At 46.3% G+C, this 25,286-nt stretch overlaps 1 protein-coding gene across 6 annotated transcripts in view; it reads left to right on the forward strand.

Annotated features, from left to right (window-relative positions):
• Window positions 1-25,286, forward strand: part of PICALM (phosphatidylinositol binding clathrin assembly protein) — a 1,182,846-nt gene that overhangs the window by 1,102,049 nt on the left and 55,511 nt on the right. For 4 of the 6 annotated variants that reach the window (XM_069639770.1, XM_069639769.1, XM_069639775.1 and 1 more), the window contains one exon: window positions 3,375-3,434. The exons of the other annotated variants lie outside the window; for them this stretch is intronic. In XM_069639770.1, coding sequence (XP_069495871.1) covers window positions 3,375-3,434 — 60 coding nt within the window. The remainder of the gene's footprint in view (window positions 1-3,374; window positions 3,435-25,286) is intronic. 6 annotated transcript variants of the gene reach the window in all.

A 25,286-nucleotide genomic window follows, 5' to 3' on the forward strand; every position in this document is an offset into this window, starting at 1 on the left:
TACTATAGACTAGCCGTTAACATGTCTTGGGGGCTGGGGCTGGGGTTGTGGTTGTAAGGGGCCACACTAATACGTAAACTAAACAGTTACCGCTAGTACACCTTAATTATGCACCTCAGTTATTTTATGTTGCTCTGCATTACCCATAAAGTCACTACACGGACAAGGAGAAAAATTGTTCCAAGCTAAAATCACCTGTTACCAACCAGGAAGTGACTTATGATCAAGCATCGGCCTCCAAATAGAAACAAGACACTAAGAGAAAAGCAAATTCGGAGGAACTGCCTTCTTCTATCCGATAGCCAAACTATGGAACTCAATACTGAAGGAAATACGAATGATGAAAGACCACCTAAGATTTAGGAAATGACTAAAACCCTGGCTATTCAAATCACCAATATAAACATAGACGCGTGCCTCTATAAACCATACACCTGGGCCAAAGCAAACACGGGACAATACAGAATGAAGAACCGACAATAAAACAACACCACCCAGAAATCACCAGAAACCAACTAACCACCCCCGTTCTGTTTTCGAAATCTCCACAACTCTCACATACTACACACATCCAGAGGGCTAGTGAAACAAACTAACCAAAAACACCCAAACCGTCCACCCCTCTCTTATGCTATAAATCCAATATCTGTAGACAACAAACAACTCGGACACTGGACACTACCCTTCTGAACACAACAGGCCCAGTGCACATAAAGCAGAACTAGAAAGCTCACAAGCACTAGTTTCTCCTGATTCGGCACGCATCGACAGATGAGCACAGCCTCTATCTTATCCCTCTCTTCCTCACTAACCAACCCTACTAAATTTACTTAGAGGCATGTGAACCCCTGGACACCATGCAAATGGCAGCGGTGTGCGGTATGAATCAATATAACTTGTCAGCAGGAAAAACTATAAGGACAATAGAAGTGTGAACAATCGGCTCATGATTCGCAACCCGCATATGGAGTTCGTAGGGGCGGCTTGGCTTCTCTGTTACCCTGAAAGGTTAATGTGTTTGTTAACACCTTTCAAATTACATTCCAGTAGTATGATTGCAATTGGAAAGGGGTCTAGTAGCCTCTTGGTGTCCTTTTAAGCCAATTGACAAATGCCCTTGACACAGGTGCCCTTCAAAGGAGCAGTTCTGGTAGCAGTCACAGCTGAGCATGCTTTTTAAGCTGGATCCCCTTACACTGTATTAAATGAAACTAAAGTACCCCTATTCCATGAACCAATATTATTTCAGAACAGTTTTGTTTTCGCATGCACATGATCAAAAAGCTCTTCTAACTATAATGCTGACAGTTTTATTTAAAATAAATGACACCCAACTGCATTGTTAATGTTCCTACATAGAAATCATGTTAAGATCTGACTGGCCAGCCAGTCCCATGAGGAAGGGGATTAGTTTTACATCTAGGCAACATTTCTAAGCTCGAGATTTGCAATTCTCCAAATTCAGCACCTGTGCATACCATCATAGGGCTCTGCTGTGGAAGTGGAAACGAGGGCGGATGACTGATTGGCAGGGCACCTCAGCAAAGGTTTCTTACCTCTGCTACTTTTTACCTTACGAGCCAACTCTGCAGTTTAATTTGATTCAACAAGTGTGGAACTTCATAAGCCTAATGGTAAAGGCATTGTACAAGGTGGATGTTTTTTTTTATGACGCAGCTGCAGGAGTTTCCCCTGCAACCCCCGCTCACTATACTGTATAGTATGGTGTGCGGAGTGGTGCGGTGAACACCCCTGCAGGCTTTTTTTTTTCTTTGTCGGGTGTGCAGTGGGTGTGTCCCCCCGAACCCCTGCTCACTATACTGTATAGTATGGTGTGCGGAGTGTTGCGGGGGACACACTCGCAGGCTTTTTTTTTTTCATTTTACTTACCAAAAATGCATGCCTTCAAAGGTTCAAACTTTTGGTGTTCGAACCTTTGATGGTATGTATTTTTCAGACTTTTCGTAGAGTCAGACCTTTTTTTCAGTCTGTTTGTACAATACTGGTTCTTACTTTTTTATATTGCTTATCACTATTCCACAATTTCAGGACAGGGGTTCTTACCCGAGTTTTCCCACTTCTCTTCTTACCCCTGGTTTATTCTTTTGCCAGGGCTTTTTATATCCTCTCATGGGTGTAAGTCCCAGACTCACTATTTGCCTGGTTCACTATCCTGGCAGGGCTTTTCTGTTCTCCATTCACTCTCTTGCATCCAAGACATAATGCTTTCCATGTACTGGGTCAACCGCCCTTTCTTAACAATGTACATATTTGTATTAACTATTCCAATTCCTTTAATTAGGCTCTCTCGTGCTTTCAACAGACCACAACATTCGCCCGGAAGCGCCCCAGTGTCCCATTCGCTCTCACTGGGCTTACCGGACTTCACTGGCGACTTCAGCGTTCCTTGCGTTTCAAAGTCTTCTTTGCTTTTGGCCCGCTGATTGGGAGTGCGTCCGTTAGCCACTTGAATCCCCCTTTGCCTTTCTCTGCTTTTGGTGGCACCAGCTGCCCATGGCAATAAGGCAGCAAACTTCTCTCTTCTCGGTTTCTCTGCACGCCTTTCTCGTCAGCCTTCATCCTGCGTCCTGCAGTCTGCTTGCCTCTGGTGTCCCAGTCACTCCCAGAACAAGTTGGATTAAGCAGCTGTCTCCGTGCCTTTCTATCTCGCGTTCTGTTCAGCTGTGTGAGTTTTAAATGTCCCGGCATTGGTTAGCATTTTCCAAGGACTAGAATGCAGCGTTGGTTTAACGCTTCTAGTCCTCCTCATTACTACACCCCTCTTCCTCGTCTCAGTACTATACAAGGGGGAGGAGAGGTGGTAAATAATCTTGGCCAAGAAAACCCAGGAATTCTCAATCTACATCGCAATATGCCATACAGGAATGTTCCAAAGGCACATGGGTGTCATTAAGAATTACAAAAGATTATTCAGAGTCAGTATTTTTCAGTTTCCTTGGAGTTTGACCTCCCGCAGATAGCCACCCCAATGGGCAGATGCAGGTAGCTTCTGCCTTTCCCTGGCTAGGTAAGAGAAGCTTCCCTCCAGGGAATTGGTTACGATGTTGCTAGATTCGTCGCACATCATTCGCCATTATTAAGAAACTCCAAGCTTGATATAAAATATGCACTCTGGGCTGCTGTATAATCATTAACATAAAATCGGTAGAATATTGAAACCTGGGTATTCCAAAACTAATGTATATATTTGTGTAACTATCATTCTAAATATTTTGGCTGGAACTTGAAGATTGTTTCCAATTCTAATGCTCCAACCAGTCACTTGTTGCTGCATGTTGATGGTGTGTGTAAGCAGTGTGCTGCATTTTTCCGAGTCTCTTCTTATGTGTAATGGGATTACATTTCTGTGTTAGGCACCACCTGTAATGGCCTTCCCTGCAACAACACCAACAGGAGTATTAGGATATGGCTTGGTAAGCATTTCAACTTTTTAAATATTAGCAGTTCTTAATAAGCTACTCTTAACTCACACGGTTACATTCATATTATGTTTGATTACTCAAGAAAATATTGCAATTGTATGTTTGTTGAGATTAAATAGTTCTTATAACTGCATATTGGTCAAAAGATAACCAAAAAGGAAATTCCCTCCCCAAAACTAGAAAATAATTCAGTTCACCCTTAATCTTAACCAGCTATGGCTGATATTAGATACAGTGACACAAGGCGTTACTTTGCGCAAACTAACGCAGTGGTTGATGCAATGGCCAAACTGGCATCTTGTGTCAATTATACGAAAAATAGTGAGATTTGCTGCACATCTGCAATTTGTTTTACTTTGTAATTGCACGATGGAGAGCGCAGCACGCTACTCCCATTAATCAGCAACTCGCTGATCCTGGAAAGTATGTGGCAGCCTGCCTTGCCCTTGTGAAACATGCTGACTGTGTGTTTTGGGAGCCCACATACCAACGCTGCAATCATGGCATAGGCAGTGCCGACAAGCACATCAACCATCTGCCTGACCTTGGGAAGGTGAGTGCAGTCTATGGAACCCTCCATACACTCACTTTAATACCTCCTTACTTCCACACACACTCATGGCGCTCTTACCTTTCCCAGGATATGTAATATGGCCACATCAGCGCATTTCTTTATAGAACTAGCACATGTTTATGTAGTAGGTGCAAGCATAAAGACAATTTCCGAGTTTGTACCGGCATATTACTATTACAGTGTGGTCTGCATCATTTGCTGTAGCACCAAACATGGCCCAGAAGTACTTTGGAGGCACAAACTCCTGTTGAGCTTTTTAAAATGTATTTTTGTATTCATTTTTGTTGATTGACAATATAGATTCTCCTTCTACGCCTGGAGAATCATCATTTTATCTAGGACATAAAGGCTAGGGATTAGGTTTGTGTTTTGTTATTATCATTATTAGTATTAGTTTATTTTAGCATTACCTTTAAGTGGCCCTGGGACGCAGTAGCTATAACATTTAGTGACACTGTGATAAGACGGTAAAAGTTAAAGATAGCTACCTATGTGATGCATTCAGCAGAATTTCGCAGTCAAAGAATCTTTATTAATCATTCTAAATCTGGAATATCTCTGCCTTTTTGCAGCATTTTGCAACACTTGTATCTCTAGAGAAAACTCTCTTTTTTTAAAAATGATTAAATAACAGGTTTATTTCTCTGTCTGGCTTCATTGCATTTTATGTTTCCCAAATTCCCCTACGAAAAGCTCAGCAGTACTGCTATTCAACAGTGTGCCCCAACTGTGTAATCAAAGGAAAGGAAATCAAACGTTAGGCTTTCATGCCTAACAAGCAAATGTCCCACAGTCAACATTCAGTCTTTTAAGTTGCTGTTGGCACTCAGAATATACTGCAGTGATTGGGTCCAGGAGATGCTGAGGGCGGGGGAATGCTGCCTTTTGTGCCATTCTGGCCGCCAATGTGGTATATGGGGGGATACTCGGGAGCCTACAACCCATGCCCAGGCTTTTATGCCATGCCACTTACAGGCTCCATATGTCCCTTCAATTGTTCACAAAGTTTAGCATACAGTCATAGAGGGATGTGGGACCCACAGGAAATGCTACTTGCAGGGCCCCCTTGTCATTGGTATCCACAAACTGCATGACTCACTAATGTGATGAATCCTGCGGAAGCCTCACACAAACCCTGCCTAAACTCTCCTCCTAGGTGGCCAGTGCAAGGCAGACGCTACCTGATCCTAACTCTGGGGGTGGTCTTAGTCGGGTGGATTACCTGGGAGGAGAAGCCCCCAAGGGGGTATGAGGATTCTGTTAGGAGAGACGCCGTATTTGTGTTCTTCAGAGGGGGAGACTTATTTGGTGCCAGAATATTTGATGGCTTGTTGTCCGAGTCAGACTTCCTGCCACAAAGATATCCCAATTAAGGCTACAAAAGACTATTATGAATATCAGAGAAATTATAGAATTAGGAAGCAAAACATTAATACATTGACTTCGGATAGATCTAATTATCCCTTCAATATGAAATTAACATCTGATCCTTTAAAACCTTTTTCTAACAGTTTATTCAACAGAGTAAAACCCATAATTTTAAATTACTTCCTTTGAAAGGAAGAAATTAAAATCACATTGGGGACTTCAAGTCCCACAATGCTCTTAAGTACTGGGACGAGGAAGAGTTAGTTAGAGGCACTAAACTACAAGTTGCAGTCTAGTGGTTGCAATACCCACACCTGAGAGGTACCTTTGCATATATACTGGAGGGTTAGATTGCCGAAGCCACCCGTTGCAGCAGAAGTGGGAGAGAAGAGATGAGACACCGGAGCCACCGCTATTGATGAAGCAGATAGTGCAGCGAAAAGCAGCATTGCAGCAATTTTTCCTTTGAGAGAGACATGATTCTGCATGCTCTCCTACCAGCATGCAGAATCACAGTGGCTGTCGAGCACCATTAGACATGCAGAGTGAGGGAAGCTTCTTTCCTGTTCAGTGTGGGCCGCAGGACGCTGGGAACAGTCTGTCAAGCAGTCGGGAGCAGAGGAAGAAGCAGAGTGAGCTGTGTCAACGGTTCGCACAGGGGGGTGTACAGTGCCGGTGAGTTTACCAGTGAAAGGTAATCCTGGTATGCTCCGTATGCGACTGTTGATTCCTGAACATTATTTTGAATACCAAACTAATATAAAGAAAGCAAATTGGCGAAATACGAACTGTGAAAGGAGGCAAGCAGAGAAACGTTACAATTACTGTCATAAAAGTCATCCCGTTAACCAAAGCAAAGAAAGGGCAATACAAAAACAAGGTGGTCAGAAACCGTATTGCCAAAAGCCTGTTAATTACAAACAGCATTGCCAAAGTAAAAAGGGGGCAGTAATTTACAGAGCTTATAATTCTTGTTGACTGAACAGTAAGAGAACATTGTTGCAGGAAGATTTTAACTGTTGGTTCCAGACTAAGGAAGCGGCAGTAGTCAATCAGAATCAAGACGAGCACTGCCTAAGCCAAACAGAAGCAGGAGTAAGAAGGAAACATTGCCAATATTTTGCTGATGTGCAAGTGGGAAAGCAACAGTGGCAGGAGAGGTGCCCTCCTGACATCAAGTATTCAGGGGGAGTGGAGCATAACTTGCATTGCCTATGGCAAAGTTAAGAGAGGAATGAACACCATCAATGAAATCTGTTTTCCTGAAAGAAGTTGTGAATGTCGAAGACTTTCCTAACTATTTGAAGTAGACCTCACCAAAGAGTACTTGTAGTAGTGCTCAGTTTGCTGTGTCCTGGTAGGCGATCATACCATGATAGGGACCTTGTTTTGGTAGTCCTGCCAAGTTAGTGAACCAGGAAGATGTCATATAAAGTACTGTATTGTAGGTTTTGTGGTTGAAGAAGTGGCAGAGATCACTCCATGAAGTGTTGTTCGATCATCCTGACCAATGTTATTTTGATTGAATGAGTTGTTGTTGTGTGGAATTTTTGCAATACGTGGAAAAGACAGGCTTAACAACTTGAACTAATGGTTATAAGAAGGAACTATGTTATTTCAAGACTTGAGTAAAAATCCTGCTTTGAATCTGGGGAAGAGTAATCAACCCAGGTTACAAGGATATACAATTCTTGGGTCTAAATTGAAATCTTTTTATTTGTTATATTTGGATTGCCATGCATTTCCTTTGAGTTTGATGTATGTTTGCGTGTGAGGGACAGATTCCTTTTTGTAGAGTGTTTCCTTTAGTTACTTTGAAAGGTAGGAACAATCTCATTAGGTTAGCGATAGTGATTTATTTTATAGTTGTGGGTGTTCTGTGACACTGTTGGATGTATTTTGGAGTTATATCTATTACTGTGGTATTTTTTTATCGTCTTATTTGGTGGTATTTTAACATTCGAAGGGATTGTGTCCTCTGACGTATTCCTCATCTTTGATGTTACCCATTCAAGCTTGCTGGCCTCATAAATTTGTTCAGTAGAGGGCGCTGCGCGTCGAGGTCCTTCGAGTCGGTGTCCCTCGACAGCATCCGTATCAGCGCCGATGTCATCGTGCGTATAAATAGACTCGCCCAGCGTCTGTTGCTCAGTTCCGTTTTTCCGTGCTTTGTGAGCATCGGAAACATGACGCTCAGTTCCTTTCTTCAGGAAGATTCTACTTATTCTGCAAAGATATTATCTAAATACGATGGCTTCTTCATCCGAACCATCGACCCCACGGTCCGGTTTCAAAAAGTGTCGTGACTGGGAAGAAAATGTCGTTAACGGATCCTCACAGGATCTGTTTCTGGTGCTTGGGATCTGAGCATCACTGTTCGGATTGCGAGGACGGTATGTACATAACGGCGAAAGCCTTGAAGGAGTGTAAGGGGAAGTTAGTGTTACGCTCACCTGAAATCCACGGGGATGCCACCCAGCCAGTTGGTCGCTGGTATCTTTCTCTATGGTCCCCAGGTGTGGTCCGCGGTGTAAGTTCCGCCTGGAAATACAGGAGGGCTGTGTTTAGGGCGGGTTGACCAAGATAGTATTCCCCCCACCTCCCGCATGACCGGAGTCCCTCTGTGCCCTCTTCTCACCTTGTTGTAGAAGTGGGCGAGCTCTCCGTCCTGCTTTCTTGGCAGGGGCGTGTTGTCTTTCGTGGGCGAGTGTGGTCTAATTTCTTCACTGACAGCAACCTGCTTAATGTCTTTCAGGTAGGTCTTATTGCTGTTTTGAGTTGTTATTCCTGCATGCCTTTTTCTGTGTGGTAATGTCTCTGTTTCTGCTCCCTTAGGTGTGCCGAGCGTCCGTGAGGCGAACTGGCTAAGTTGGAACTCGCCGGTAATGATGATGCCCAACGAGCGCTACGATGCGGTAAGTAAGTGCTTTGCGCTGCGCTGCGATGTCTTTATTCGCTGACCAGTTTTTTCCTTCTTTTTTGTAGGTCGCGGTATGCTCTCAATGAGTGTGGATTCTCGAAGTGATGCTGATCGGAAGGCAACCAGCCAGGTAAGCTTTTTGAATAGTTTGTACCTTGCTATGTCTTTAATGCCTCTTTTAATGCGGTCTTTTCGCTTCTTTCAGGTCCTTCGGTACGGGAGGCGCGCTGATCCAACGGAGCTGTTCAGGAGCTGAGAGCGAATGCAGATGGAGAATGCAGGTAAGATGCTACTGCTAACGATGTTCTTTTGTCTTTCTGCAGGTGCTGGTTCTCCCAGGCTCAAAAGGTAGTTGGACACGGTGAGCGTCACGTTGCAGACTGCAAAGTAACATGAAGCGTGTGGTTTTGTCCGGGTGTGGTTTAAATAGCCCCCACAAAGTAGTCCAGGTAAAGTAGTCCCTAGGCCACCACACCCAAAACACTATACCGCATAGCTTGGTTCATAGAACCAAGCTATGTGGATGCCTCCATGTTGGCTGATAGCCTAAAAAAGTAGTTCCTGGCCAAAGGCGCCAGGACTGGCCCCAAGAGGGCCTGGGAAGTGGATGCCAGGTCTTATTTGAGATCCGAGTCCTGATTCCACCTGGCAAATAGACTTGCCAGTGCGGATCTGGGATGAGGGTCAGACAGTTAGAGAGAGGTAAGAGCTTTAAAACTTCTACTCCCTCGAAAGTTTCTTCGGCTGAGTCGAGACATTAGTCTCTTCGTCGACACAAGAAACATTCCCGTTCAAGGTCTCGAATCTTTTCTCATCAATCTTCGAGATCAAAACACTCTAAGAAGAGGCGTCGTAGATCTCCCTCTTCTTCTCCTTCTTCCTCTGCCTCCCTGGAAAGGGTCACCTGCCCCACGAAACACAGCTCTCCAGCTAAGGGGGAGGAATTCCGTAAGAAAATGCTTAGCGTCTTCGAGAAAGCGGCCTCGACCCCCTTGGAGACATCTAAAGGTGATACCCTGGGCGAAAGACCCGAAAAATCAAAATGCTGCAAGTCGTTGCACCCGGCGAGAGAAACTACCCGAGAGCGTCATGAACCCTCGAGTAAAGGCAGTAAGACCGGGCAGTAAGACGCCGTCGTCGAAGGTTTCTTCGACTCATAAATCTGCGTCGTCGTCGACACCTTTGTTGAAGGACCCGCCGACGCATAAATCGGTTGCTTCGACGCCACTGTCGACTCCGATACAACACAGACCTACAACTGTCACTACATCTCAGGCAGTAGAGGTGTTGAGGACTTCGACCATGACGTGGAGGATGCCGTCGACAATTTCGACGACACTGAGTAGGATCCCGATCCTCTCGAGTACATCGAGGTCTTTTCAAACTTTTTTGACGCCCTTTTCGGGTTTGTCGACGCCTTTGACTTCCACGTCGACAACCTCAACGTTTTCTCAACTAGTGACAACCAATTTGGCTCCTTCTGCTCTAGAAATGAGCTTTAAACCATATCCTAGGTCTGACTATTTTAGAGCATTGTCCTCTATATATGAGGAAGGGGAGAATTCCGACCATGAGAGACCCTTTGGTTTACAAAGGACTACAAAACCCATGCCAGAGGAATTAATCTCTGAAGTGAACAGGTTAAAAGCCCTTCAAGACTCGCTACATGAGGCAAGTGGTTTAGATACTTCTCCAGAAGTAGAGTTTGCTAAACCAGAACCTGGGGAGCATGCTGAGACCCCTTATAGGATTCTGATGGCCAGAATAATCGAATTCACGGGGTGGTCTACACCTACACCTTTTCAGCAGGATGACCTTACTGATATTTTAGATAAAGGTCCACAGGAGGTTCCTGTTGTTCCTTTTCATACTGCTCTGCAAAGAAAAATGTCTACAAATTGGGAAACTCCTGAAGTTATCCCTGCAGTAAACAAAAAACTTTCTGCTAAATAAAGGGTATCTGCTTCAGATCCTGAATATTTGAGCAAGCATCCAACTCCAGAGAGTACAGTAAATCTGCATACACTACTATTCCACAGGACAGGGATGACAAAAGATTCGATGCCATGTCAAAAAAAGTCTTTTCAGCATGTAGCATGGCGCTTAAATCTATCAATGCCACTTGCACGCTAGCAAAATTCAGCCATACACTTTGGGAGTGTGCTTCATCTGCGGCTGACTGTCTCCCAGAAGGAGAAGAAAGGGAAGCATTCTTAAACATCATCAAGGATGGAAAAGATACAATGTGCGAGTTCCTTCAAGCAGGCATTGATTCTGCTGACAGTATCAGCAGGGCCATGGCGGCAAGTACCACAATCCGCAGATTTGCATGGTTGCGGAAGTCTGGTTTTGCTCCAGATGTACAAGCCAGACTTTTGAACATGCCCTTTAACGGCTCTTCTTTATTTGGTAAGAAGGCTGATGGCAGCCTGGAGAGATTACAAACATCCAAGGCAGCAGCAAAATCTCTTGAGGCTGCAATCCGACAGACTCCGAATCGCCCCTCAGTAGCCTCCTGGAGGGGTAGGTCTTTTCGCTTTTACTCCGCATTCGGAAAAGGCAGAGGACAGCCAGCTCAAAGGGGCCAGAAACGATTCACCCATGGTGGACGGGTCAAAGGTACAAAAGCTGCAGCAGCAGGTGCACTTTACCCTCGGCATCTACGTCAGCCACTTATAAACCCCTCTGAGGTCTCCCCTCACAAGACACCAGTAGGGGGCAGGTTAACTCAACATCTGGCAGAATGGCAGGCTATTACGTCAGATGCTTGGGCATTGGAGACAGTTGCCCAAGGTTACTGCCTGCCCTTCCTACACACCCCTCAGTGTCATCCCCCGAGGAACAACTCTTTGGCGTTTCCAGACATGTTCCTTATGCAGGAGATTGTAGACCTGCAAGAGAAGGGTGCCATAGAACCGGTACCTGTAGCGGAGAGGAACAAGGGTTTGTATTCCCCCTACTTCCTAGTACCAAAGAAGGACGGAGGACTGAGACCCATCTTGGACTTGCTTGAATTGAACAAATGCCTCAGGAAAGACAAGTTCAAGATGGTAACCCTTTCTCAGATCCTTCAGGCCCTCCAGCTTCAGGACTGGTTGGTATCTCTAGACCTTCAGGATGCTTATTTCCATGTGCCAATCCATCTCAAACACAGGCAATACCTGAGGTTCGCAATTGGCAACTCTCACTATCAATTTCGAGTTCTGCCATTTGGGCTGACCTCCGCCCGAGGGTCTTCAAGCTAATGTCGGTAGTGGCTGCAAGTCTAAGGAGGGAAGGGATCCACGTATACCCCTATCTGGACGATTGGTTGATCAGAGCCATATCTTCGGAACAAGCTCAGATCCAGCTAGATTATGTCTGCCACTTCCTTCCTTGCTTCTCCCTCAACTTAAAGAAGTCACAGATGATACCATCACAGAGACTCCATTTCATTGGAGCAGTCCTGAACACTTCCCTGGGAAAAGCCTCGCCACCAGAGGTGAGGGCTCAAGATATTCTGCAGATGGTCAACAAGTTTCAAAATACCCAACGTCTACCAGCCTTCGACTTTTTGAGGTTGCTAGGCCTCATGGCATCCTGCATTTTCCTAGTGTCAGAGGCTCGCCTGAGAATGAGATCCCTCCAGTGGGCACTAAGAACCCAATGATCGCAATTCTCAGGAAAAATGCCAGATCTCCTTCAAGTACCGGACAGAGTGGCTCCATACCTTCAGTGGTGGGCCTGTCGGGAGAACATCTTGAAAGGAGAACATTTTTGGCAACCATGGCCGGAGATAACAGTAGTCACGGATGCCTCACTAACAGGGTGGGGAGCCCATGCCAACGACTTGACCATCAGCGGTCGTTGGTCTCCATCGGAGTCCAGACTACACATCAACCTATTAGAGCTGAGAGCAATCAGACTAGCGCTGAAAGCTTTTCTCCCATCAGTACAGGGGAAGAATGTCCTGATAATGACGGACAACACAGTGGCCATGCAACAAAAGAGGTGGTGTAGGGTCACTGCCACTGTGCAGAGAGGCAATGCAGCTCTGGTTTTGGGCAGTGCAAGAAGGAATCTCTCTTTCGGTAGTTCACCTAGGCGGAGAGAAGAACTTGATGGCAGACGCTCTGAGCAGGCAGAGTACAGTTTCCCACGAGTGGGAGCTAGCTCAGGAAGTCCTTCAAGAGATCTTCACCCTTTGGGGAACCCCTCAAGTGGATCTGTTCGCAACCAGCATCAACAGGAAGTGCGATCAGTTTTGTTCAAGGGAATTTCCCCACGAGAGGAGCTCTAGGGGACGCGTTCGTAGTGGACTGGGATTTTCCACTTCTTTATGCGTTTCCTCCAGTCCCTGTCATTCCTCAAAGGATCAGGAGGTTGAGAAGATTCCGGAAAGCCATGATCCTAATTGGGCCAGGAGAACGTGGTACCCGGATCTTCTAGACATGTCCATCCGCCCTCCGATTTGTCTTCCGCAAAAAGAGGATCTTCTCTTGCAGAAGGGAGGTCAGGTTCTCCATCCAGACATCAGAACCCTCAACCTTCACGCTTGGTTTCTGAAAGATTGGGATCTCCCGGATGACGTCATGGAGGTGTTGCTTTCAGCTAGAAGGCCAGCAACAAAGACTTTATACCGCTGCCGTTGGAACAAATTTTGCAGCTGGTGTAGAGAAAAGAATATTGAACCCTTTTCATGCAGTGCACCAATGGTGGTATCTTTCTTACTCTATTTAGCAAATTCAGGTCTTCAAGTTGGTGCGATCAAGGGCTACCTCGCAGCACTGTCAATCTTTAAGCGCACTGCTGAGGATCCTTCATATTTCAAATTACCCCAGGTAATCCAATTTCTGAAAGGGTTAACTAATGTTTATCCCCCAAAGCCGTTCCAAGTCCCATTGTGGGACCTAAATCTAGTCTTACATTTTCTGATGGGTACTCCTTTTGAACCACTCCATTCTTGTTCATTAAGATTTCTCACTCTTCAAACAGTCTTCCTAGTGGCTCTAACATCTGCCAGAAGAGTGAGCGAATTACAAGCTCTATCTTGCAAACCTCCTCATACAATCTTTCATAAAGACAAGGTTGTCTTACAAGTGAAGCCTCATTTTCTCCCAAAGGTGGTCTCTGAATTCCACATTACTCAGAAAATAACTTTACCTTCATTCTATCCTCCTCCCCACCCAGGGAAAGAGGAAGAGGGGTTACATAGGCTGGATCCAAGGCGTGCCTTGACTTTTTATATCAACAGACTTGCTAGGATAAGGCAAGCAGACCAACTGTTTGTAGGTTATGCAGGACACAAATTAGGATTGGCAATCACGAAATAGACCATTTCAAGATGGATTATTTTAACCATTCTAGAATGCTACATATTGGCAGGGAAAGAACCCCCTCAACATCTTAGGACTCATTCAACCAGGGGTATCGCAGCCTTTTCGGCTCTCGAAAGACACATATGTGCGGTTGCCACATGGTCGTCCGCACATACCTTTACAAAATCTTACAGCCTGGATTCCTCCTCTAGCCAGGAAACAAGATTTGGGAAAGCTGTGTTGCATTCTGTACACTCTTAAATGGAAATATTCCAATTTTACTCCCACCTCCTTTTTTACACCACTGCTATGGGAGTCTATCAAAGATAAGGAATACGTCGGAGGACACAATCCCTTCGAAGAACAAGTTACTTCTTACCTTGTAACGTTCTTTCGATGGGATGTTCCTCCGACGTATTCCTTATCGCCCCTCCCATCCATCCCCGCAGTAAAACTTCCCTTGTAATTGCAGCTTGCGCTCCTTCAAGGTCAATAACCAATTCATGCACAGCAAATATTAAGCTTCAAATCGGAACTGAACAACGGACCCTGCGCGCTATTTATACGCACAATGACATCGGCGCTGATACGGAGGCTGTCGAAGGACACCGACTCGAAGGACGTCGACGCGCAGTGCCCTCTACTGAAAAAATTTCCGAGGCCAGCAAGCTGGAATGGGTAACATCAAAGATAAGGAATACGTCGGAGGAACATCCCATCGAAAGAACGTTACAAGGTAAGAAGTAACTTGTTCTTCTTGGTAATATATTGTGTTAACTCATTGGGGTATTTTCATAGTGGTGAGACTCATTTCAGAATGTTGCCTAATTGTTTTTACCAGGGTCACTAATGAGCAAAATACTGGACTTGATACACTCTGGTATTGTACATAAGGTCCAAAAAGGGGGCATGAACCATTCATCCACACTACGCCTTTTTGGCTGAGTTTCAACAATAGTCAAACATGCATTTGAAATACTGCATGTTCATTAAATCTCTCTAGCTAAACAGCTCAAAGCAGCTACTTTATTTTGATATATCGCTTACCACACTTCTGTCTTTTTATGCATGTCAAATAAAAGGCACTAAATGCAAAATAAATGTAATAAGAGAAAGTTACTTTGAAATCTGTTTTTATTAATCGTATAATAGAAATATGCATGTTATACAATAACAGTTATGCTCACATTGTATTTCACAGTGCGAATACATTTCAGTAGCTTTCAGTGTTTTATTTTTGCCAAGTCTTGCCAACTTCCCTTGGCAACGTGGAATTTGGCAAGAGAAATCAAGTTTTTTTTAAAAACACAGCGAGACTTTTCATAACATAAATGCAGGATTACATGTATGTTAGGCAGCACCTAATATGAAGTGACCTACTTAATCCTGACTACCTGACCTAATTCAAAACAGCAGCCCCTCACTTAACCTCATATTTACCTAGATATGTTGGTGATATGTGTTAGGGAGAATTCTCTGTTTAGGCTGAATTACCTAACCTAGTGAGTCCCCCAGCAGCTTTGCTGGATTTTTGGGGTTTATTTTTTTCTGCTGCCAAGAGTGAGACTCTTTTACCCTCACTCTTGGGCATGATTTGAGTGTGTTTCTTTGAATCTAGATGTGTTTAATGGGCTATGGGGTCTTTTACTCCATAGGGCTTCATGTGTTTTTGTGATGTGTGTTACACAGCACCCTCCGTGCAGTAACACAGGGGTGTCATAGTGACCCCCCAGTATAGACTCCATACCCTGGGACTGACTACTGTCTCCCAGGGCATGTAAAGTCACCATTGACTTTACTAGTCTTAAATTCTGAACAGAACCAGTACAAACCATCATATTGTGGACGTACTGGCTGGGGCAATTCAATTGCCCCGGGGTCTGTTAGTCGAGGGGGCACGTCTCCGTCCCCCCTGATCGAGTTTTGGCTGGTGGCAGTGGATACTACTTTTTATATTCAACCGTGAATATTTTCCTATGGGATTTCCCATTGTTTTAGGCAACTACCTTTTATTTAATTATTTACTGTAGCCTCGAACATACCGCTGGTTTATTTAATTAATATTAATTCTCCGGTTGGTGTTTTTTGCCAAAACTTGATTCTAAAATGGCGTTTGTGTTCTCTTCTGTGACTCCAACCCAAGTCGAGCCCTTTATTCCACTTTTTGGCGGGCTTCTCTACAGAAGCCCTCCAAAGTGGTGCCACTCTGTCTGGGGTACTTAGGAGGGGTGGAGGGAAATTTAGGCACCCTGGACTGAGTTGCCTAGGCAACTCAAGTCGCACTCCATCCTGATTGGCCCAAGTGGTGAGCCGGCCGGCTCACCACTTAGCATGTTTGAGTGACAGCTAGGCTGAGTGAATGGGGGTTTGCTGCATAAAAGCAGGGCTTTGGGGACTGGAACTTCAGAAGTCGTCACAGGACCTAAGAATCCGACGAGGGAGAAGCTGAGCCGACCTGCCACGACACCACTACCGGTGGAGCCCTGCTGGACTGCCTCACCACTTTTCCCAACGACAGAGGAGATCTCCCGCCAGAGAGTCTTCTTCCTTTGACTGGTGGGGATAACCAGTTTCACCGTCTTTTCGTTTTCCCGACATACCTCGTGGCCGCCTTGCCCGTGCCAAGCACCCCGGCAACCGGGATACCACGTTTTACCACGACCGCGAAACAAAGGTACCACCTTTAACCGGCTGGTTTCTGCCCTGGTAGTGCAACAACCTTCATCTTTCCTCCGAGTCGAGATCTTCTCTTCCCCTGGACGATGACACAACTTGCACCCACTACCAGGAACAACTGCCACCGCTGGAGGATCCTTCCCACTTAAGGTACCGTGTCCCGCCTGGCTTCCCTTGCTACCGACTGTGCGGGGTAGATTTAGCCCCCGGCTTTCGAACTTGGGTTAGCCTGGGACACCCTGGCTAAACTTTCCTAAGCCTCTCTAAACTCTTTTTGAACCCTCTGCAAGACTTTCTAAGCCTAGTGTAACTATGTGATCTTGGGCGCATTTGTGCTCTGCTCTCTCTAAGAATGGGCCCAGCCTTTGGACTTTGGCTCACCAGTGACTTTTGCTCTTCTGCCTTGCTTGTAGTGTTCCTGAACCTTAGAGTGGTGTACCTTTCCATATTCTGTCTTTCTCCCCCCCTTTCTCACAAACTTATTGGAGTGCAATCTAGTTAAGCGCTCACCTCTGTATGACAATAAGTGGTGTTTTACTGTGACTTATCCGATAAGGGAAAAGGGGTGTATATATTACAATAGTAACTGTGTTTAGAATATTTTACAATAAGAGTGCTGGAGTGTTTCAAACTGTGTGTTTTTAAATAAATAATTATATACTTTGATACCAAAGCTATGGTCAGTGTTTGCTTGTATTGTTGTATCTGAGTGCCTATTGTGTATACTTTGCATACTGCCTAACTCTTCTTGAGGGAAGTCTGACTGCTCAGCCACAGCTACCAGGTAAATCTGGGTGGTACAGACTGCTACCAAGTGGGTTTACTGCCAACACCTGTAGTCTTAAATCTTTTGCAGTGGTCCCTAAGGGAACTGCACAGGTTTCTGCCTAACAATATGTTGGTGATATTTCTGATTCCGTTTGACACAGATATCTTCCCCAATTTTTCTGCCTGCTTCGCCAGGGTCACTCAGATAACAGACAGCCTGCCATCACTGAATTCTGTCTCTAGCCAGCCCTCTGATACTTCATCTGCTAGTGCCCGAAGATGAATAAAATCGACTCCCTCTCCAAACCCTTTTTATCAAATCCCCTCGTCACTCAAGGGAAACGCCTCCCCATGAGCAGATCATTCCACTGAAAATGGTACGTGATTTCATTGATGGAGAGCAAAAGATACATCTCTCCTTGAGCTTCCTGCTCTAATACAATGCCCTGTTTTCAGTAGAACGGATCTTCAAAATGTTCTTTATTGATCACCAAGCGCAAATGGACAGCACGTTTAATTTCCCATTTCCCATTTGCAGAGCCTCATGCATTTTCCCAATCTGCATTCAGTTTATTTCATCATGGACTAATGTGCACTAAATGTTATTAAGGGATTCAGTTACATGTTAATTGGGATTGGGGTAGATTAGTATGTTAATTTATATTAGTATTATGTTTAGTGCAGCTCAGTCCATTGAAATATCATCCTGAAACAAAGTGCAATCATTGGCATCTATTTAATTCTGCCTGAGACCCAAACTCTTGGATCCAGAAATTAGTTTCACCCCCTGGTCCCCTATTACAGTCCAAACCCACGCTAACATGTGCATGCTAAAATGATGAACCTAATCGTTGAAATTCAGAGCCCCTACTCCTACAGACCCAATGAAATCGGAAGGCTCTTTTTCATTCAATATATTGGTTGCATACTCAATGCTGCCCACCCCCCCTCCCAGCTTTTGAGCCACATCATTCCTTTTTGATTTTTGAAACTCTAAGACAATGTTGATGACTTTTGAAATACTTGTCGGAATGTCACACACAAATCAAAAAGAGAATAATTAAATACAATTTATTTGTAATCTAGTTACTATGTTAATAGGTTTGAGGCGTGTATCACACCCTTGGAAGTTGAATAAAATGGCATCTTGTGGAAACTCTGAACCAAGTTGTCCGCCTCATGTTTCTGCCCCCTCACACTAACAAGTTACCTGAGGTGTGCAAGAGCAAAGTGCACCAGCTCAGGTCCCGAGATGTACAGATTAAGGGGAGGCTGCGGACATCCCAATGAGGCAGAGCAGCACACAAATACAAAATGTCTACAGTAGCGTACCTCCCTTGCAACATCCTGGAGTTGGGAGCCATGAAAGACTGGCCTCCTGACTTTGATGGTGGACTGCCCTTGTATTCCTTCACTAGGTGGAACAGTGGCACAGTCTGTTGCCCAAGCACTCATGATTGGGGAAATTGTGTTTTAAATCCCTGCGAATCAGAAGGCCCACTCCTGTTTTGCGCACTGCTGCTGCAGGTTTTTTCACTCGTGAACCCAATTCCTTTCATGGGGGAGAAATGGGGACGGGGGGAGCGAAGAGTATTGTCTGACCCCTGTCAGACGACCCGAAGATACTGGGTGGCAGTACCTGCTAACGGAGTACAGGAGCACATCTGTGTCACTCTGACGACACCTGCAGTAGCTAAGAATGACACAATTCTGAGAAATAAGTGTTCAGGACATTGTAAAATACTTGGTAGGATACCAGAATGTTTGTGGTATAATTCCATTCCCATTGGTTTAGCCAACGCTAATCTCCTTTGTAGCAAGAATAAAGTGACTAGAGAATTAGAAACTGGTTTTGCGTCATCTGTGGATCCCTTTGCCGTGACAACTTACTTTAAAAAAAATTATACCTTTGTCGATGCATTGTGCTGAAAACAAGAACAAAACATTGCAAATAGATCCATCATTTTCAAAAGTTCAATCTTCTTGGTTTGCAAGTGTAAAAAATGATGACAAGGCACGCACTCTGGTTCAATTTTAACAGCTTGGATATTCCTTCTGTGTATATTATGATTGTGGACATGGACAGAGCCAGATGTGAAGCTGATGCTGCATGTTTCTGTTTCTTTTAAGACTGGAGATATTTGGTGGGGTCTCACTTGTGTGCATGACTACTGCTGGGGGAGGAGATGCTGTTCCTGTAGATGTTTTTATTTAAAGCAGATATATATGTAGTGTTAAGGAAAAAGGTGGGGCTATTTGCTTGTATCATTAGCAGGCCATGATTTTATCAGTTTGAAGTGAATCGTGTGCATGATTAAAAATGTTGAACTTTTCTTGCATCCTTTAGAACCACATATTGGCATTCTCCAACCATCTACAACCTTCCCTCCCATTCGGACTCAGCCCAGTCCAACGAATTCACTAAAATATATCTTTTTTGACACCTTTTGATGCATTTTGATGCTTCTGCGTGATTGGCAGGTGATGTATTTTTTTTTTTTTAAACCTTTATTTTTGGTATTTAACACACCGAACAATTACACACCCACATTAGGGTGGATTATCAACTTTGCGCCGTTAAATTAGACCCTTTCCATCCCCCTCCCCGTGCTCCCCGCCTGCCTCCCCTGCCCCGCCGCCACAAGGCAGATATGCTGGTGGGCAACAGTTCGCCCCACTGAGTCCTCGCACCGGGGATTATTGGCCTGACTTCAGACTGTATCAGGGTGCGTTGCCTGACTCCGAAGTGCCTGTTGAGGAGGTTTCTTCTTCATTTATCAGAAAAGTTATCTGCGGGCCCCAGATGTCGGGCGGGCGCGCGTGCTGAGGAAGAAGTTTAATGAAGTCTGCCTCTACATCCTGGTAATGGAGTAGGTCCTTTCGCCAGGCTGTGTAGGACGGAGGGGGGCCGCGGCCCCATGCCAGGGCGACTCTCCTGCGGGCCAGTGTTAGTAGGACTCCGGCCAGTTTCCTCGAAGGAGCGGATAGCAGTCTGGTCATCCCCAGCAGGGCTGCCGTGCATCTCGGTTGTATTGCTTCTCCCACGATTGCCGTTGACGTATCTAGCACCCTGTTCCAGAAGGGAGCTACCTCTGGGCATTCCCATGCCAAGTGTATAAAGCTCACGGCTATGGTCCCGCATCTCTTGCACTCTGCCTGGATGTCGGGATGGTGTTTGATAGCTTTTTCCGGTGTGTAGTATGTTTGGTGAAGGAAATTGAAATGAATAAGTTTGAGCTGGGAATTAAGTGCAATTTTCTGAGTCTGATTCAATATGTAGCTCCAATCTGCGTCTGTTATATTTGTATTTAGCGCTTTTTCCCATCTGGTTTTCGCCCCAGTGTTGACGGGGGGTGTTCCAGTGGTTAGAGTTTTGTATATTTGCGACACCAACCTGCCGTCTCCTTGTGCTTGAATGACATCGTGCAGCAATTGCCACGTAGGTGGTTGTCGCGGGAAGTCTGGCAGGTGGGTCTGCAGGGTGTAGCGAGTTCGGAAGTAGAGGAACACATCTAGCGCAGTGTTGCCCCCTTTCTGTTTGGCTTGGTCTGGTGTCATGAAACCCTCTTCTGTGAATAGATCGTATATGCAGTTTATCAACCCACTGGTGAAACACTTTCTCTGATGTCAGAGGGATTCCAGGGATAAATTTGACTGTCAAGAGGGGAGAGTACCTTGTGTGCATCCCCAACTTCTTCGCCACAGTCCTCCAGACCTTGTATGTTGTGAGCATCACGTTCATCGTGCGATTGGGAACGGGGAGCTGGGCGAAGACCACTGCAGTCAGGAAGTTGGGTGTCGCCAGGGCTCGTTCCACCTGTACATGAGGGCGGATTGTTTGCGTTGCATACCAGTGGCTGAGGTACTGTGCTTGGGCTGCCCAGAAATATTTTTCAAGGTCAGGGAGGGCCAGGCCGCCGCTGGACACGGGGAGTGTCAGTATCGTATACGCCACTCTAGCTGGTTTGCCAGCCCAGAGTAACTCAAGGACCAAGCTTTTGAGCCTTTTCAAGAAGGATTGTGGTAGTAACAGCGGTATATTGTTGAAGAGGTACAGTAATTTTGGCAACACTACCATTTTGACTAATGAGGTTCTGCCCCAGAGTGTCAGTGGGAGTGTCTTCCAGCAAGAAACCTTGTCGTTCAGGGACTTGAGCACCTCTTCATAGTTATCCCGGAACACTACTTGATGGTCTAGCGACAGCTGGATCCCCAGATATCGAACCCTGGCGGTTCTCCACGTGAGTCCGAAGTCATCGGCAAACTGTTTCGTGTCTCGGGTCAGTGGGAAGACGACTGATTTTGAATGATTGATTTTCAATCCGGAGGCCACCCCAAATTTGATGACTTCCCGCATGACTGGGTTCAGATTAACCTCTGGGTCACGTGTATATATAGGGCCACGTCATCGGCGTATAGAGATACTATGAGCTTGTGTGGGCCGATGATGAGACCCCTCTGTTGACAGAGTTCCTGCAGATTGGAGGCTAGTGGCTCCATTACCAGAGCGAATATTAGTGCCGAAAGAGGGCACCCTTGTCTTGTGCCACGCTGTAGGTTTATTAAGGATGATTTTGCCGTGCCCACTACGATATTAGCTTGTGGATTGGTGTATAGGAGAGAGACGAGCTTGATGATGCGAGCCCCCAACCCCATCCTGGTGAGAACCAGGAACATAAACGGCCACTCCACCGAATCGAACGCCTTTTCTGCGTATAACAGGACTGCAATTGCTTGGTCTGCTGGGTCAAGAGCCTCGATGATTCCAAACATTCTTCGGATGCCGAAGGTCGTATTGCGGCCTGGTATAAAGCCTGCTTGGTCAGCTAGCACCAGGGCAGGCATCAGGGGCATCAATCTATTCGCTAGGATTTTGGCAAGGATTTTATTGTCCAGGTTAAGCAGTGAGATCGGGCGGTACGAAGCGCATTCTTCCGGTGGTTTTCCTGATTTGTGTAGTAGAATGACATTGGCTTCGCGGGAGGAGTGAGGAAGGGACCCACGCTCCAACGCTTCCTCATATACTGCTGCCAACAGGGGGGCCAGGGTTTCTGCAAAGGCTTTATAGAATTCACCCGTTAGGCCGTCAGGGCCTGGTGCCTTGGAGGATGGTAGGGTTTTTATAGCTGCTCGGATCTCTTCCTGTGAAATCAGTTCATTCAGAGGTTCGCGTAGCTGATGCTCGACCCAATAGAGTTCAGTGTCTTCTAAGTATTTCAGAGGGAGGTAGAGATCTTGGTAAAAAAGCCTAAATTCTTCTGCTGTCTTTTCATCCGTGTGGACTTCCTCTCCTTGCCTGGTTCTGATCTTTTCGATTTGGGACTGCTTGTTGTCGGCTCTGATTAGATTTGCCAGTAGAGCTCCTGGTTTCTGGCCCTCACCATATTGACGGACTTGGCTGGTGCGGTATAGAAACTTAACCTCACGTTCCGCTGCTGCGTTGAATTTCTGCAGTTCCGTTTTTATAGCGACTGCTGACTGCGGGTTGGTTTTGTTCGGATTCTGGATCTCGAGTTGCTTCAATTTTTTTTCACTGGTTGTAAGCCCGCTCCTAATAAGTTTGAGAATGCCATTTTCTTTGGCGAGGCAGACTCCTCTGATGAAGCATTTTAAGGATTCCCAGATTGTGCCTGCTGAGGGGACCGACCCCAGGTTGGCCTCCAGAAACACGTCAATCTCCTCTCTTAGTTCGGATGCAAGGACCTCGTCCCGAAGTGATCCCTGTTTAAAGCGCCAACGCTGTAGCGGCGGAGCGGGGTTGGCTGGTTTGAGCTTAAGGAGGATTGGTGAGTGGTCCGAGAGTGTTCTCGGGTGGATGGAGCACCGGCCGCATGATAGGGGAGCGTTTGTTGAGGTGAAGTAGTCAATCCTGGAGCTTGTATTGTAGACTGTCGAGTGAAAGGTGTATTAACGCTGTTCCCCATTGGAGACTCTCCACGAGTCTTTTAAATCAAATGCTCTACAAATTTCTTTTATCTGGAGACTGGCCTTGGAGGGTGGATGTTGAGCGGTCTTCGATCTGTCTCTTACAGGATCTATCGCCGTGTTCATGTCTCCGCCCCAGACGATTGTTGCCGGGTTGAGCGACGAGAGCTGTGTTAACACCCAGCCAAAGTTGTCGGGCCATCTATATTCGGAGCATAAGAATTAACAAAGGTCACTTTCTGACCTGCGATAATGCCGCTCACCAATAGTGCTCTGCCTTCATCGTCTTTTGCTGTGTGTAGTAGCCGGAAACTGAGCCGCCTGTGTATAAGGATGGCGACTCCTCTCGAGTATGTGGAGTAAGATGAAAAGTATCTGTGGCAGCCCCAGCTTTTGGCCCACTGGTAGTCTTTCCCTTGAGTAAAATGAGTCTCTTGAATCAATGCTACGTCCACTTCGTGGCGCCTTAGGTATTGCAGAATTTTCCTGGATTTAGCCGGAATGTAGCTGCCTCTTATATTCCACGTTAGAACATTGAATGGGGCGACTTAGATTTTATATTGAGCCGTGTTTCTGGTTTCATGGGTTGCGAAGGTCTGGCCGTATTTGAGCTTTCGTCGGGGTCTTCGCTCCCGGGCTGTGGGCCCCGGTGCGGTGACGGGTTCAGCAGCGGGCAGGGAGCTGGCGAGGAGCTGGACAGTCGTGATCCGGTGGCGCTTAACTTTCCCCTTAACATCGAGGGGCTCGAACTACGGGCTAACCTCAACAGGCCCGAGACGTAACTCTCCCCTGGGCAGGCAACCCCAAACTGGCCCGCCGGGAGTTTCTGAATTACCCAACACAAAACCAAGAAGGCCCATGGAGTCGCCATGCCGAGGCGTTAGATCACACCCCGAATGTACCGACTCAACGTAGGCAAACAGTAACTGAACAGTAGCTGTGCTGGGGGCACCTGGGGCCTCCCAAGTGACCTTGCCCCGACTCGTACTGCTGTAAATGAACTGGTTTACTCTGCGCTGCTGTGCCGCATTTTGTGCGTAGCTTTGAAGTGCCTTTTAAGGAGGATTCCTGGCGTTCCTGTCTCTTTGAGGTCTGGGGCGAGCCTGGTTCTGATCTGGGAGACCTAGGCGATCCAGGAACAGATTTGCTTCGTCTGGGGTTTGGAAGAACTGGACCCTCCCCTCGTGCTGGATTCTCAAGCGTGCTGGATAGAGCATTGAATACGAGAGTTGGTTGTTACGGAGTCTCTGTTTGACACTAGCAAATGTTTTCCTTTGTAACTGTACTGCTGGGGAAAAGTCGGGATAGAGGTGGATTGTGTCCCCGTCGTAGCTTCGCTTGCCCTTTTCCCTGGCGAGACGGAGCAGGGCGTCGCGATCTCTGTAATTCAGCAACCTCGCTATTATTGGCCTGGGAGGAGCGCCTGGAGCTGGTCTCGTCGCGGGAATCCTGTGGGCTCTTTCAATAATAAATAGTTGGGACAAGGCCTCACGGCCAAATAGATTGGTGCATAGAGATTCCACAAAGTCTTCCATTTTCTCCTGCGTTTGCTGTTCTCTCACTCCGACTATCCGCAGGTTGTTCCGCCTCGATCGACCCTCTAGGTCCTCACACTTGGCAGTGGTTAGTTTCATCTGTGTTTCCAGCTGAGAGACTCTGTTGGTTAGGGTTGCCGAACTATCATCGAGATCCGACACCCTTTGCTCCATCTCGTTCATGCGTTCGGCATGGGAATCCATGCAATGTTGTAGGAGATCGACCTTGGATGCTGGACCGTCCGTTTTGTTACTCAAACCGCCAATGCCTGCTTTCAGGTCCAGAAGGATTTCTTTTATTTCAAAGGGGTTCTCCGCGACTGCTTCCTGTTGGAGGCAGACAGACGAAGAAGCTTGGTCTTCTTGGAGGGGCGTGCCACTTTCGAAGTTCAGCTTCCTCTGCGATTTATCCTATTTCCCCATCGTGGCTGCGGGGTCGAAGCAGCTTAAATTTGGGATGCGGGAGGTCTTGCTGTGCCCTTTCACCCCTCTTGGGTCCACCTTCGGGCGAGGTTGAGCGTAATAGGAGATTTAGCGGCAGTACAGGAGTAGGGTGGGGGGGTCGGTTCTCGTCGTATATGGAGCCCTCCTCCGATGGCGCAGGACTGATGTGTGACGAGGGATGCCCGCCCTATGGGCTTCTTAGAATGAGGAGCCGACTCTCATGGGGCGCTTTTGATAGATGTCCGGGATGTTTAACGTTGGGCCTTTCGGGCAAATCTAGCACAGGAGGAGGAGGGGGGATAGTCTAATGTCCTTACCCCTGTGTAGTAGTACAGG

This window comes from Ambystoma mexicanum, chromosome 7q (assembly GCF_040938575.1).
Source record: "Ambystoma mexicanum isolate Mex_15411 chromosome 7q, UKY_AmexF1_1, whole genome shotgun sequence".
In the NCBI taxonomy this organism is placed as follows: Eukaryota; Metazoa; Chordata; class Amphibia; order Caudata; family Ambystomatidae; genus Ambystoma; species Ambystoma mexicanum.